This window comes from Monodelphis domestica, chromosome 3 (genome assembly GCF_027887165.1).
Source record: "Monodelphis domestica isolate mMonDom1 chromosome 3, mMonDom1.pri, whole genome shotgun sequence".
NCBI lineage: Eukaryota > Metazoa > Chordata > Mammalia > Didelphimorphia > Didelphidae > Monodelphis > Monodelphis domestica.
The window spans coordinates 493535284-493551704 of record NC_077229.1 but is presented as its reverse complement, the minus strand read 5'-3'; the positions used below and the strand labels follow the sequence as shown (position 1 = coordinate 493551704).

The following is a 16421-nucleotide window of genomic DNA, read 5'->3' as shown; positions in this document are numbered from 1 at the left end:
TGGATTTTGAACAACGATACATGCAAAACCCTGTGTAATTGCTTGTTGGTTCCAAGGGGGAGAAGGAAGGAGGGGAGGGAAAGAACATGAATCATGGAATCATGGGAAAAAATATTCCAAATTAATTAAATTTTTAAAATTCATAAATAAATAAAATAGAGTGAGGTAGTTTCAACTCAATCCTTACACTTTTAATTAGGAATTTAGGTTAAGATTCATACTGTGTTCTTAGAACCACCTTTCCTGCCTATTGACAAAAATGAGTACCCCAGTAATGCCAATGCTTCAGAACTCCCTGTAGCAGCCAAAGTCGGTCATCAGACTTCAGGATAATTTTTCTTCAATATAATATTTTTTCCAATTACATGTGATAATAATTTTTAACTCTTGTTTTTCTGAAACTTTTGGTTCCAAATTCCCTCTCTTCCCTCCCTGGGAAGGTAAGCAATTTTATCTAGGTTCTACATGTGTGATCACACAAAACATATGTCCATATTGTTCATGGCTGTAGAAGAATCATTTTTTTTAATCAAGAAGAAAAGTAAAAAGATTATGCTTAGGTTTGCATTCAAAATTATATCAATTTTTTTCTCTGAATGTGTTTTGCATTTTCATCATGAGCCCTTTGGAATTGTCTTGGATCCTTGTATTACTAAGAATAGCTAAGTCATTCACTGTTGATCATTGTACAATATTACTTTTACTGTGTATGATGTTCTCCTGATTCTGCTCATTTGTCATCAGTTCATATAATTCTTTCCAGGTTTTTCTGAAACCCTTCTGCTCATCATTTCTTATAGCACAATAGTATTCCATTATAATTATAATTATATATATATATATATATATATATATATATATAATATATTATATGCCACAACTTGTTCAGTCATTTCCTAGGTCATTGTTTAAGGCACAGAAGAGTCTTGCTTCACTGCTATTCATATTCCTATCACTGGGAATTCATTTGCCTTGCATCTTTTGTCTAAATAATAGAACATGGGCCAATCCTTTCCTGTCCCTCTGCAACCCTACTTCTAGACCAGGTAGGTAGAACAGAGCTGGCTGGACAGAAAATTGGGTCCTTTGTTGTTGTTTTTTTAATCACCTCTAAAAAAATAACAACAGTACTTCTTTCACTGTAGTTCACTATTCTGAGGCTACTTAGGATAAGATGAATTAGAGAATTGTTCAGTCATTTCAGTTGTATCTGACTCTTTGTCACCCTATTTGGGGTTTCCTTGGCAAGGATACTGTAGTGGTTTGCCATTTCCTTCTTTAGCTCATTTTACAAATGGGGAAACTGAGGCCAATGGGTGAAGTGAATTGCTCGTGGTCACACAGCTAATAAGTGTCTGAGGCCAGATTTGAACTCAGTAAGATGTATCATCTTGACTCCAGGTCTAGTACTCTACCCACTGTACTATCTAGCTGCCCAGTAGAGAATTGTTAGGGCTGAAAAATTCTTTGTTCTGCAGCCAACATGGTGACAAACCTCTCAGACCTTAGCTAAAGTGATCCTTAAATAAAGCTTGCCCTATATTCAAACCAAGACCCTCTAGCTCCATAGTACCTAGAGGAAGTTTGAGCTCCGTTGATTTTCCAAAAGTCAAGTTTTCCCCAAAGAAAAGTGATTTTCAAGAGTCACCTCTATACCCTGAGGAAACAATGGAAGATGAGCTTGATAGAGGGGGCCTTGTGTACTTGAAGTTTTTAAAATTTGCTAAAGACCAATGGCTACTGAACACACACATCATACAAACCATATTACCAAAAAAAAAAAAAAAGGCATGAGATATGAGATTCATTTCAAATGGACCACATACTTAAATTTAGAGGACAGTTATGTTTCTTTTACTTTTAAAAATTATTGTTGCCTCTTGTTTTTTCATCAGTCAGATAGGAATGAATACACTGTCCCCCTCTTCCTTTACTCAAGGAACGTTCCCTAATAACAAAGAAGAAAAAATATTTAAGGAAAACCAATTAATACATTTGTCATATATGTGCTTGCTACATTTTACGGTAAAGAAAGGAGGGAAGTGCATTTCCTTATTTCTTCTCTGGAATCAGAATTAGTCATTATGTTTCCACAGGGTTCCGTTTTGTTTTATTTTTCTTTTGGTTTACATTATCTTTACCTTGTTGGGGAAAGGCTTGTTGTTTTTTTAATGTGCTATACTGGAAATTTTTGCTGGATGTGGAGTTGATTGGCTAGATGCAATTCAGATGACTCCAGTTTGTGGGCAACAATCAGAGCATCACAGTTTGAGGCAAATCATCTGTAGACCTTCTTCTCTCCATCAGATTTAATCAATCGTGTTGATCTTGAACAGACATCAGTGCATAAAGAAGTGTCTTTGCAGCCTGCTTAACATGACATTCATTGACCTTGACATCCCCAATGAGACTAGGGTGGTGTCATCCTCAGTCTTCATCCTAGCCAACTCAGTGGTCAGGAGAAATTCAATGACGTCATAGTTATCCAACTTGTTCCTTCTTGGGGCATTTTTAGAAGAGCATTTGTGCTCTGTGAAGCTGAAATATCTTAAATCACTAGAAGGTGGGGGTACGTTTGTATTTTTGTCTTTGGGTGGTCTTTTTTGGCCTTTGGCCCTGCACTTGGCTTCTCTCTTGGGGATGTTGTTGGGTACAGAATAGAGAGGGAGGTATATGACTGCTTTCTTCTTTGCCTTCAGTGCCATATTTGGTGGGAGTGAGGTGAAGGTCCTCACTTTATCCTAAAGTGACTATTTCATATATGAGTTGAGTAATCGCACATTTCTTTGAGAACTTCTATGTTTCTCATTTGTCTTTAACACATTCTATTTTGTATTTTACCTTTTAGTATTTATCTTATCCTTTGCCTATCTTTCCCCACTTTTGATTTGTAAACTCCTTGAAGTTAGTGCTCAGAGGTCAAAGGGAAAAACAAGGATATATTCCCTATCTAGTTGTTTGTGGGGCTTGGAAATATATTTAAAGTTTCTTTTCTTTTCTTTTTTAAATCTGTATAAGCTGTTCATGATCAAAATAAGCAGCCTTCTCCATTTTCCTTCTTCAGGGGATTCTCAAAATGTGGAGGAAAGAATGGGTTCCTTTAAAACCTGGACATAAAAAAAAAAGTCTTGTGACTAAGACGTTGTTTTCTTCCTGCCAGCTTCAGAAAAAGAAGGGGTAAGGCAAGAACCAAAATCAAATAGGGAACTTCTTGGGCTTGCAGTTGTTCCATTGTGAAAATGTAGTATTTCGCCAGCCTCTGGGAGCTTCTGTTCAGCTGTTCACTTAAACTAAGCCAGAAGCCTCTTCTCTAAAGGTTATTTATTCCCAGAGTTGAGTTAACAGAACAGGAGGCAGTTTGGTCAAAGCCACTGACATCTCTGATCTGTGAACTCATAAGAAAGGAATCTGAATAGACCTGGATTGCTGGTGGAAGAGGATGCTTTATAAAGGTCTTTGTTTTCCTCCTTTCCCTCCTTATTGCCTTGATTGTTTTCAATTTCCCCTGAATGGGAATAGAGTTTTAATTAGCTTCCATAAAAATAAACACAATACATTTTAGATCTTCTTTCTTGTTTCTTGTACTCAAGGACTTGGCAATGAATTTGAGAGATGGAAAGGATGGGTCTTGGAGAGAATCTAGTCTAACCCCCTCAATTTACAGAGGAAAAAACTAAGAGACCTACGGTCACCCTGCTAATTAGTGGAGGAGGTGGTATTAGGACCCAGTTCATTCAAATCTGAAGCGTAGCTCTTTTCTGCAGGCCTGCAGCTTGTACATTTGAAGCCTCCTGTTTGTTTATGATAACGTGAAGTAGAATGGGATTAGGAACATTGCAAACTTCCAATTGTGACGCATCAGTTTGTAGCTTTGGATTATCTAAAGTCTCAAAGCATAATTTTATTTAGACAAGCTAAAATGTTTGCCATTAAACATGTGGCATCAATATATCCCTGTTGGTCAGGAGAGAAGAGAGATTATCAGCCCTCCCTTCCTGAAGGGGACTGCTAAGGGCTTGGACCTGCTATATACCTCCCTCCATCCACAAGCATTTTTGCCCCTAATCTGCCAGGGTCTGTGACCTCCTGGGAAGGCAATCCTAGACTTGGTATTAAAGGTCTTCTGCTGTTTTTCCAGTGTTATCTCACAAGCTCATTTCTTAACCTTCCCACATTCATAGCCTTTGCTCACTTTATTTCCTATGCCCAGAATGCCCTCCCCTTCCCTGTTTCCACCTTCATACCCATATAGCCTTCAAAACCCTGTTCAGATCCTACCTTCTTCATGAACGTCTGATTTTATTCTCCCAAGCTAAAGCCCCTTTTCCATTATCTTATATCTCATAGTCAAGGAGTTCTAGGAAAGGGGGGAAAAAGTTCTTCCCTTCAAGGAATTCCCATTTTAACAGGGGAAACAATAAATAAACAACTACATAGATAGAAATATACATATATATTTGTATACACACAGTTTGCCCTCATCTTATGCAACTACCATATCAAAACCTGTATTTTATTTAACAGTGTATATGAATTCAATCTCCCTACTAGACTGGAGACTCTGACAGCAGAGACTCTCTCTTAATTACGCATTCTGCACACTGTAGGTGACTAATAAATGTTTGTTAGGTCTAGTAATAAAAATGTATAGACATCATGTTAATGAAGAAGTCACTGTATCCTGAAAGATTGTTTCTCTGATATTTTCTGGAATAAATAAATGCCCTTAAGCAGGGTAGACCAAGAAGGGTCTTACCAAAATATTGAAGATTCTTCCAGAGATTTCTTTAGGTGTGTACCCCTCCTAAAAGCCCCTTTTGGATCCCATCAGTGTGGCTATGCTCTCTCACCTCTCATCACTTGAGGCAATGTCAGACTCTTAAGGTAGATGGAAAGGCAACATCCCCCATTTTCATCTATAAACAGAGTTTCGCCTGGATTCTTCCCACACCAAATTTGAATATACTCTAAGGATTGAGCCCTCATCGGCCAGTCCCTACATTCAAATAATTAATGAAAGACAATTTTATTTATGACAATTTTATTTATTAATGAAAGACTCTTTTATTTTCTTGATCCCTCCCTTTATGACTACAAACATGGTCAGATTTCCCATGTTCTAAAATAATGCTGTTTGAAAACTTCTTCTACCTCCCTTAAATTGTTACCCAGTATCTGCTAAAGGATTGTCCAAGTGTCTCTACTTCCTCACTACCCATTTACTCTTCCATTGCATTGATGCCACTCTCTCAAAGGTCTATCATGACCTTAATGTCCAAATGCCTTTCCTCATTTCTCAACCTTTCCACAGCATTTGACACTTGAGTACTCTCCTTCTTGGATTCTCTTCTCTCTCATGGACCTGCTTTCCCCTGGTTCTCCTCCTCTGGGTCTTGTTTTTTTTTTTTTTAAACCCTTACCTTCCGTCTTGGAGTCAATACTGTGTATTGGCTCCAAGGCAGAAGAGTGGCAAGGGCTAGGCAATGGGGGTCAAGTGACCTGCCCAGGGTCACACAGCTAGGAAGTGGCTGAGGCCAGATTTGAACCTAGGACCTCCCGTCTCTAGGGCTGACTCTTAATCCACTGAGCTACCCAGCTGCCCCCCTCCTCTGGGTCTTGTTTCTTCTCAGTGTTCTTCATAAGTTCATCTCCCTCCCTTATCCCTTAAGCACCAATGTCCTTCAATGCTCTGTTTTAGGACCTCTTCATCCCCTAACCAGTCCTATGATGATTCATCCACTTCCATGGCTTCTTCTATAAGTTTACTCTCCATAGTTCTAAATCTAAATCATAGATTAGAGCTTGAAGGGATCTTGAGGCCGTGGATTACAGCTTTCTCATTTTACAGATGAGGTCACACTAATGCACAGGATGGTTAAATGACTTGCCCAGTGTCACAAATCTGGGTAAGGAACCAAGGATTTGAAACCAGGTCTTCCTAACTTCAAATTAAGTACTCTGTCAGCTCTAGTCATCTTTCCTTACATCTCTGCATGAATGTCCCCTTGGTGTATCAGCATCTCCAAAACTAAACCTCTTACCTTCTCCCCAAGTTCAGTGTTCTTCCCAACTTTCCTTCTGTTGCCCATGCCAAAGCTTCAGTAGTCACCCCAGTTCATACTGGAATTTACTCTTTCTTCTAGTGCCCTCCTCTGATCTCCAGATCCATATATCCAATTCTAAGCTCTCCCCTGAGCTTAGCCACGCATTGTTGATGAGACCTCTCCCCTCCATCCCTCTCTCCACACAGTCTGCCACCACTCTCTTCCTTTAAGCCCTCTTCACTTCTGGCCCAGATTTTTGTACTAATATCCCAACTAGTCTCTCTAATACATCCTTCGTACTTCCTAAAATAATCTTTGTCATTCTCAGACCTCTCTTCAGTGATTCACAACTGCCTGTAGCATAAAAGACAAGCACCGTAGCCATGTATTTAAGGTCTTCCACAATTTGGCTTGTCATTTAACTCGTGTGAGTTTCATTTTCATCATCTGGAAGATGAGGATGATATTTATCCTGTCTGTCTCACATTGTTGTTCAGAGAATCAAATGAAATGATTAATGTTTGTGAGATCATTTTGAAAACTATAATAAACACAAGTGTAAGGTATTATTGCTGGTCATCCAAACAACACCCTTCTGAGTAAATATGAACTTTGTTCCTGTAGTTCTGTTTTGGTGATAACATCTATACCGTCAAAATGAAACCTAAACAACTACTGTACCATATGACCCTATTCATCTAAAATTCCCTCCTGCTAAGAATTTCCTTATCTCTCTTTCAGCATTGGGTTCCATACAAAACACTCTTGAAATCATGGAATTATGAAATGGAAAGGTTATTAGGGAACATAAAGTTCAATCCCTTCATTTTTACTAAGGAGTAAATTGAAGCCTAAAGACTTATCTAAGATCATACAGGCAGCAAGTAGCAGAGCAAGAACATGAACCCTCTAACTCTTGCTCTCTTGATGAAGGATGGAGCAGCTAAGTAGTGCTGTGAATAGAGAGCCAACTCTGGAGTCAGTAATGCCTGATTTAAAATTCATCCTCAGACACTTACTGACTGTGTGACCCTGGACAAGTCACTTTACCTACTCTTTGTCTCAATTTCCTCATATGTAAAATGAGCTTAAGAAGGAAATGGCAAGTCACTCCATTATCTTTGCCTAGAAAACCCCAAATGGGGTCACAAGGAGTCAGACACGACTGAAATGGCTCAGCAAGAAATCTGGAGTTGGCTCCTCCTTGCCAAGTTCAGCCCATTTACTTGGACCCTTAATAACATCTCTGCTCATCACCTCCAGGCATTTGCCTTCTCCATCATTCTTTCTTCTCATATACATTAAGGAATCTTTCTTTCCTTATCAGCGACTTCTTGCCTACAAACTAGTCCAGGTCTCTTCATCTTTAACTTTTGCTTCTCCTTATCATTCATCAAAAGTAGATTCATAGGAGCAGGTTACCGAGCCAGTGTGGGACAGATGTGTGGTTGTGACTTATTGTCTCACCAAGTCCAGGGTCACCTTCTTCTCTCTCCATCACACTACTCTGCCCCTTGAGGATGCACGCTGAAGAGATGTTGCAGCTCTTCAGTGCCTGGTATGTTTAGGTAGATGCTAGTGCTTGCTTTCAAGGGACTTATGCCAATTGGTGGAGGTTGGGTGGGAGCAGGGAAGGGTAGAGATGGGAAGGATATAATATGCATACTTTAGCATCAGAAAAATTGAGGAAGGATAGAGCAATAAGAACAGGAGGGACCAGGAAAGCCTCATGGAAGAGGTGACTGTGGTGTGGGTAGAGAGAAAGCAGTATGCCTTCAATTAGTCATTTTCCTCCAAATAGTTTCATTTCTGGTGTCAAAAGAATTGTCAGGTGTTCTGGGGAAAAAATATTTATTTAGTTGCCCATGAAGAATGCAAGGAAGCTTCTGAGTGAAACAGGAATGCTTATTTAGCTTTATTAAACAAACTGCTCTGGTAACCAGGAATTACAGTTAATAGCCACAGATGTCTGTGTTAAGAGGTTCCTTTACCAGTTTTCACTCATTGTGGTTAATGAAGGAGTATTCATTTCCCCTTTGATGCATATGTTGCCTCGGCAAGTACCCTCTTCCCCTTCGTCTGTTCATCCACTCAAGACACTACATTTTATGGAACACAAACTGCTCTAGACTGCTGGCAGTTTTTCCCACCTGCCTACATTTGGACATTTATTGGAATCCAGCTTCAGTTAAGCCTGTTTGGATTTCCTTGTACACAGGGCTGTAGGAATTAAAGGCCTTCTGCTTGTCATGGAAGGGAATTGGTCTAAGCCATACCATGCAGGGCTCTGGGAACTGCTCAAAACCACTTGATCCATTAGAGTCTGAGGCTCCCACTGTCCACTGCAGAAAGGACACCATCACTTCTCTACTAGCAGCAGTGCAATGATCCAGGACAATTCTGAGGAACTGAGAAAGATGCTATACACATTCAGAGAAAGAACCGTGGGAGCAGAAACAGGAAAAAAACCAACTGCTTGATCACATGGTCGATGGGGATATGACTGGGATGTAGACTCTAAACGATCACCCTAGTGCAAATGTTAATAATATGGAAACAGGTGTTGATCAGTGGCATGTGTAAAACCCAGTGGAACTGCTTTTTGGCTATGGGAGGGGGAAGAAGGGAGGGGAGGGAAAGAACATAATCATGTAACCAAGGGAAAATATTCCAAATTAATTAATTAAATAAATACATTTTAGAAAATAAATGAATAAAAATGAACTTAGCACTTCTCTGAGCTATCAATGCCCTACCCATCACTATATTCATTTCACCTTCATGATTTTGAATATCTAGCTGGGAAATGTGCAATTCTTTCAGAATTGTTATCTTAGTAGGACCACTTGGAAATGAGAACACACAAGCGAAGTCAAAATGCCCACTAGCTATGCTTGCCATAAAATTGCTATTGTCTTCACGGCCCTCCTTTGTGGTTGTTCAGTCACTTTCCGTCAAGTCGGACTCTTTGTGACCCAAGTTGGCATTTTCCTGGCAGAGACACTGGAGTACTTTGCCATTTCCTTCTCTGGCTTATTTTACAGATGAGGAAACTGAGGCAAACACAGTTAATTAACCTGCTCAGGGTCATATCACTAGTGCTGGAGGCCAGATTTGAACTCAGGAAGATCGTCTCCCTAACTCTAGGCCCAGTGCTCTTTCCACTGTGCCACCTAGCTGCCCTCCTACCTTTTCTCAAGTGGCCTGGCCCTACCAGCCAAGGACCTTTCCTTACTCATTTAGTCCCTTCAGAACTGGTGGCTCTTCCAGCAATACCCTCTTTCTGTGCCTTTATTCTTGAGAAAAAAAAATTACAGGGCAAGAATGCGCCTACTACTGACGTGGTGTTTTAAAATGTTATGAATGGGGGGCAGCTGGGTGACTCAGTGGATTGAGAGCCAGGCCTAGAGACAGGAGGTCCTGGGTTCAAATCTGGCCTCAGACACTTCCCAGCTGTGTGACCCTGGGCAAGTCACTTAACCCCTATTGCCTAGCCCTTACCTCTCTTCTGTCTTGGAACCAGTACACAGTATTGAATCTAAGGTAGGAAGTAAGGGATTTAAAAGAAATAAAATAAAATGCGATGAATGCCTCTACTACCACTACTTCCTGCATTCAGTTCCAGGAGAAAGGCCAAGAAAGCATGGCCTCATACCCACTGGTACCATCTCTTAGCCTACATCATGTAGCATCTTACTCTCCCCTCAGATAACTTTTGCTTCTTATCTGCTTCCATCTGTTATTTGGGCCAAGATCACCCACTTGAGCCCAAAAGTCTGTAGGGCACAGTAGACAGAGTACTAGACCTGGACTCAGGAGGTCCTGGGTTCAAATGTGATCCCAGAAACTTCCTAGCTGTGTGACCCTTGGCAAGTCACTTAGTCCCTATTGCCTAGCGCTTGGCTTCTGTCTCAGAATTGTTACTAAGACAGTAGATAAAGGTTAGGGGGGGGAGACAGTCTGTAAGGCAGGGGTTCTTAATCTTTTGGGGTGTCTCTAACTTTTTGGAGGGCACCAAAGTCAGCTGGTGGCACAGTAGATAAGAGTTTTGTGTCTGGAGTCAGGAAGACCCAAGTTCATCTCCAACCTCAGATATTTACTAGCTGTGTGACCCTAGCCACTTAACCTCTGTTTGCCTTAATTTCCTCTACTGTAAAATGAGAAGAAGAAGAAGAATACCTACCTCCCAGGGTTTTTGTGAGAATCGAATGAGATAGTATTTGTAAAGAGCACTTAACACTACCTGGTACTTCATAGGTGTTACATAAATGCTATTTCCCTCCTTTTCTCCCTTTGGCAGTCAGAGAGACTCCTTTTTAGAATGTTTTTAAATAATTTAAGTAAATGCAAAATTTCAGTTCAAGATTAGTGAAAAGAAAGATGCAACTTTCCTCATACAAGTTCATAGACCCCTTGGGTAAAGACTCTCTAGTGTATTTGTCTTCCTTTGCATAATGCCCAGCACAAACCCAGGCAGTTGTGAAAATGATGGAATTTGAGAAACACTCCCATTTCTTAGTGAGCACGTGCCAACCTGTGTTGGCAAACTTATGGCATGTATGCCAGAGAGGACTTCCCCCCTCCACCTCTCCACCCCCTCTGCCCAGCAGCCAACGGGAGCACTTCCTCCCTCCCTTGTCTAGGATAAGGTGGGAGGCTCACATGCAGTGTGAGGGCTGTAGTTTGGGCACTCAGTCTCTAATAGGTTCACCATCACTGGCCTAAACTATTTATTGCAGCAAGTAGACCCATAAATGGTATGCAGTGCAGAAAGACGGATATTAAGCTCATGATATTGGAGAAGGAGGTATTGTGTCATAGAAGGAAGGGAACATATGATGTGGCTAATATGGGGATTTGTTTTGTTTGACAGTGCAAATTTGTTATTTTTCCCCCAGTTGGGGGTGGGGAGAGGAGTCAGAAGGAAAAGAAAATAACTGCTTGCTAACTGAATAGAATATGTGTATGTGCATGTTTATCACATAGGGCCTTATGACTGTGTGTCCATGGAAATCAGTTCTTTCTCTGAGCCTTGGTTTGCTCCTCTTTAATGTTAGTTATAATGATAATCCTAATTTAACTCAGTTCAATTCAATAAACATTTATTAAAACCCTATACTGTAAGGGCAGCTGGGTGGCTCAGTGGATAGAGAGCAAGGCCCAGAGATGGGAGGTCCTTGGTTCAAATCTGATCTCAGACACTTCCCAGCTGTGTGACCCTGGGCAAGTCACTTAATCCCCATTGCCTAGCCCTTACCACTCTTCTGCCTTGGAACCAGTATGTAGTATTGATTCTAAGGTGGAAGGTAAGGGTTTTTTAAAAAAATAAAAAATCAACTTTATACTGTGTTGTGCCCTGGGGATGTTCAAAAAGAGGCAAAAGATGCCCCTGCTTTCAAGGAGCTAATAGAAGGGACAACATGCGAGCAAATATATACAAAGCAAGCTCTATACAGGATAAATAGGAAATAATTAACAGAGGGAAGGCAAATACTTATAATTTACATTTATATGTTTTAAAGTTTTCAAGGGGCTTTACACATATAGGTTTGATGATATTCACAAAGAAACCTCACAATAATTTTATTAGGCAGATGTTATTATTAGCCCCATTTATTTATTTTTAGTTCATTTTATAGATGAGCAAAGTGATAGTCAAGGAGACAGAATGACTTGGGCAGAGGTCTGGAGCTATTCAGTGTCTGAATCAAGAGTCCAAGTCTAAATATCTCACACACACACACACACACACACACACACACACACACACACACACACACACACCCCTCACTATACCAAGTTGCTCTCCAAAATCAGGGATTTGACCTCGATTTAAAAAAAAAAAAGCAACAGACCAACTAGATGTCTTTGAGGTCATTTCCAGGTCTAATATTCGAAGACTCCTCTTTGAAACTCCAGTGACAAGCAGGGTGCCTTGTGTATGTGCTTAAATAATTCTTATCGAATTGTTGCCTTGCTTTCCGTTTCATTTTTCTGCTCAGCTATATTGGTTCATTTATTCTTCCCCTCAAGGACCTGGACATGCTCAGGGTTGCTCCATGGTTGCCATGGAGCTGACATGACCTCGCTTGATAAGCTCTAATCATTCAGAATAGGTCAGATGCAGGATATTCCATTTATCTTGACCCTGGAAGGCAGGAGGGCTGCTGACCCAACCAAAGCAAAGAAGAGGCATGCAACTCTGCGTTCCTGCTCCTCCTGTAGAGCTGGTCACCTCTACTTGAGGCTTGGTGCTTACAGACCAGTCCTTTTAGACTTGACTTTGTTAGAGTTGTTGTTAGAGTAAAGCTGGGGGGGGGGGGGGGGGGGTAAGAGAATAAGTTCTCTGTGGAATAGGAAACAATGGGAGTTTTTAGCCCTCGACCTGTGGTGAACCAAGCCCTGGGAGCAGAGGAATGGCCATTTGCAATGGCAATGAATCAGAACAATTCAAGACTTTCATTCTGCTGCAGCCCTTACACAAGTTTCTGTTGTCAACAAGTTGACTCCCTGATAGCAATCCTTAATTAATGGTCCTTAGAAAGGGATGCCTCTATTTCAAATCATTTCCTAAGACTGGATGAGTCATTAGCTCTTATAAGACCTGTGAGTCAGTGTGACAACTTTTTGGCTAAAACACACTGTGGGCGTGCTTTGGTAAATACTAAATAATCACCATCAAGCCTGTTTTTATTGTGCAGTCCATCTTCATGGAATAGTTTCCTTTCCCTCTCGGGCTCAAACATAGCAAATTGCACTTTCTGTCTTTCCCTTTCCTATCTCAGTACCCGAGTAAACTGCGATTCCTGCTCATTTTATTTCCAAAGAATTAAGAATTGGTTAATTGGATGCTGCTTCTTATGATTGGCCTTAGCAACAGGTGTGAGAGACTGCTACTTGCATTCAGCAGAGTGAATATTAAAGCTTTGCCGGGCTTCTCTTTTTCTTTGGAGCCAAATTTGCAAATAAAAATTAAGGTTTGCAAGGCACTTTATAAATATCTCGTTTTATCTTCTCAACAGCACTGAGAAATAGGTAATATTATATTATCCCCATGATGAAAACTGAGTCAAAGAAACGTTATATTAACTTGTCCAGGGTCATATTCAGATTCAGATGAGATATCTGAAGAGTCTCAGACCAAGTTTGAACTCAAATCTTCCACTGATTCCAGATCTGGCGTTCTAACCATTGTACCACCTAACTGCCTTTAGATATAGAAGGAGGTGTTAAATGTACAAGTTTTTTGAAATTATTTGTCCTCCAAGCCATGTCCAGATGGAACGTTCAGTTCCCTCTTATATTATGTTTTTCTTATATGAGATGTTGAATCATCATTCAACCAAGCTGCCCTAAATTAGATTGAGATGCCCTCTGGGTTTTATGTGGGACACTTATTTGATCTATGGATCCCTAGCTCAGTCTCACCTGTACTCTCTCTCTCTCTCTCTCTCTCTCTCTCTCTCTCTCTCTCTCTCTCTCTCTCTCTCTCTCTCTCTCTCTCTCTTTCTCTCTCTCTCTCTCTCTCCCTCTCTGTCTCTTGTCTTTCTCTGTCTGTCTTTGTCTGTCTCTCCCTCTCTCTGTGTCCATGGGTCTCTGTCTGTCTCTCTCTGTGTCTGTATGTCTCTGTCTCTCTCTCTGTCTGTCTCTTTGTCTCTCTCTTTCTCTCTCTCTCTCCCTCTCCCTCTGTCTCTTCCTCTCTCTCTGTCTCTTGTCTTTCTCTGTCTCTCTCTCTGTCTCTGTCTCTCTCTGTCTCTGTCTCTCTCTGTCTCTCTGTCTCTCTCTCTCTGTCTCTCTCTCCCCTTTTGTCTGTGGGTCTCTCCCCCTCTCTCTGTCTCTTGTCTTTCTCTGACTGTCTCTGTCTCTGTCTCTCTTTGTCTGTCTGTTTCTCTCTCTGTGCCGCCCCCCCCCCCGTCTGTATGTCTCTCTGTGTGTCTCTCAGTACCTCTGTCACAATACCTGTGCGTGCCTCTCTGTTTCACTTTCTCTGTGTATCTCCCCATCTCTCTTCCTGCTACCTGCTGAGACTGTCCTCTTCATATCGTTATTAATCGCTTCCCATGGAAACTAATCTACAATGAATTTGCATCTGAGAATGAGGGAAATAAAAACTGGATTGCTAGGAGAGATTAGTATTTCAAACAGTTTGGTGCAGTAAGAAGAAAACCAGCTTTGGAGTCCGAGGCAATGGGTTCAAATCCTCCCCCGGCACCCCCTTGAAGTTGGGCTGACTAGCAGGATGATCTCTGCCGGCCGGTCCAGCTCAAAAATGTGATCCTGTGGCTGCCCGTCAGTAGCCCACAGAACTACTTCTTGCCTAGTAGGGAAGAACGTCTTGTAAGCTGGAACAGCTGCGCAATGGGGCGGGAGGGAGCGGCGTGGGACAGCAGGCAGCAGGCGCTGGAGCGATGGAGCCTGCGAACTTTCCTGCGCTCTGGTTGCAAACTCTCCCAGGACGACTGAGACGCGAAGTTTTGCCCGGGGCAGAGCGGGGCGGGGCGGGGCGGGGCGCCAGTGCTCGCTGCTCCAGGTTCAGCCCTCCCTTCTTCTTTCTCTCCTATAGGTGTGTGATGTCAAAGCCGGCCTTGCTCGGGACCTCCCCCCGAAGACTAAAGCCGCCGGCCGTCATCATGCGCCAGTATGACTGTTGACCGAGCCGGGGCAGCCAGCACTCCTCCGAGGAGCTGTCAGGGGAGGAGAAAGAAGGAAGTGGCTGAGCGTGTTCGAAGTCCGTGACTGAATCATCCAACCTCTTTAGAAGACTGCTTGGACCTGGCTGACTTGGGGAAGGCAGTGCTTGCCAGGGTTTCTTTCTGCCTTTGTTCCTGTACTTGTGGGGGGTTGTTTGTTTATGCCATTGTTTTTAACCCCCGCCTTCTCTTTTACAATCGATATTAAGTATTGGTTCCAAAGCAGAAGAGCACAGGAAATCAGGGTTAAGTGACTTGCCCAGGGTCACACAGCTAGGACAGATCTGAGACCAGAGTTGAACCCAGGACGACCTGGCTCTCCACTGAGCTACCTAGCTGCTGTGGTGTGTGTTTGTTACCTCCCTTGGATTTCTGACTGTCTACTGCCTTGGACCTCAATATGTGTCATGTCATTGTCACCTGTCGCTCCATGCTATGGACTCTTCTGAGCATTGTTGTGGCTTTCGCTGAACTCATTGCTTTCATGAGTGCAGACTGGCTCATTGGCACGGCCAAAGCCTCCAGCAATGCAGACATGGACAACAGGACTGGGGGCTCCCAGCAGCCCTACCACCCCTCCTTGGGCATCTACGCTCGCTGCATCCGCATCTCCCACAGGCACCATTCCAATCGGGACACCCTCTGTGGTCCCTATGCCGAGAACTTCAGCGAGATCGCCAGTGGCTTCTGGCAGGCCACCGCCATCTTCCTCGCCATTGGTATCTTCATCCTGTGTACGGTGGCTTTCATCTCTGTCTTCACCATGTGTGTGCAGAGCATCATGAAGAAAAGCATTTTTAATGTCTGTGGGCTGCTACAAGGGATTGCGGGTAAGTACGATGCCCGAGGGGACCGCTGCACTGGTGCTGGAAAGGTGTGCAGGAAGTGGGAGGGGAGAAAGCTGCCAGGGACAGGGCACTTGTACTTATTATTCATTCATTTTCTAACTCCTCTGAACAGCCACTCCGTATCTGATCCTCTCTGGACCTCAGTTCTCTTTTCAGTTAAAGGGCACCGGTCCAACAGAGCTGACACTGGGAGCTGAGCTGGCCCACGTTTCCTGTATTTCCTGTTTCTGTCTTCTTCGGCTAACATGAAGACAGTCTCTTGTTCTCTTTGGGCTTGGGCCGATCTTGGCATTAGCTGGTCCTGAGGGTTTATCAATTGTTAGCTTTCTGTTCAGTTACCACTCCTCCTTTATTACTTTTCCCATTAAACAGAAAGCATGCGCTCCATGGCAGCGTGTAGCCAGTGGTAAAGGATTATGGTGGGAGCAAATCTGAGCCACAGGACGTTCTACTAAATAAGAACCTTAAGTGCTTGGAGTTCATTAGACGTCCCTAAGTCCATTCTTACCTCTCTGATCCTCCTCCTGCCTTTCTATGCCCCCCAAATCTTATCCTCCAGTCACAAATCACTCTAGCTGGATGAAAGAATTAGCCTCAGCTGTTGTGTATTAATTGTATTCTGTTTTAAATTGCTGGAGCTTGAAGGAATGTTCAGGACAGAAAGTGAAAGGTGCCTGGTGGGATTTTAGGGGAATTCACTCTGTGGTGCTTTTTTCAGAGATGAAGGGAAAAGGAGAGTTGGAGGGCATTGCAATGATCACAGGAGAGAGAGCCAGGAGTGGGGAAGAAACCTCACATTGTTACTGACTTTCCCAGACTCCACTCTGAGACTCTGAATA

General features: G+C 42.4%; 1 protein-coding gene across 5 annotated transcripts in view; it reads left to right on the top strand.

The window, feature by feature from the left end:
* Positions 1–16421, top strand: part of LHFPL2 (LHFPL tetraspan subfamily member 2) — a 247934-nt gene that overhangs the window by 188609 nt on the left and 42904 nt on the right. For 4 of the 5 annotated variants that reach the window (XM_007486436.3, XM_007486433.3, XM_056824799.1 and 1 more), the window contains one exon: positions 14608–15564. In XM_007486436.3, the coding sequence (XP_007486498.2) occupies positions 15135–15564 (430 nt within the window). In that variant the 5' untranslated portion in view covers positions 14608–15134. Of the gene's footprint in view, positions 1–3064; positions 3178–14607; positions 15565–16421 lie in introns of all 5 variants that reach the window. The other variant, XM_007486434.3, reaches the window with a different exon arrangement.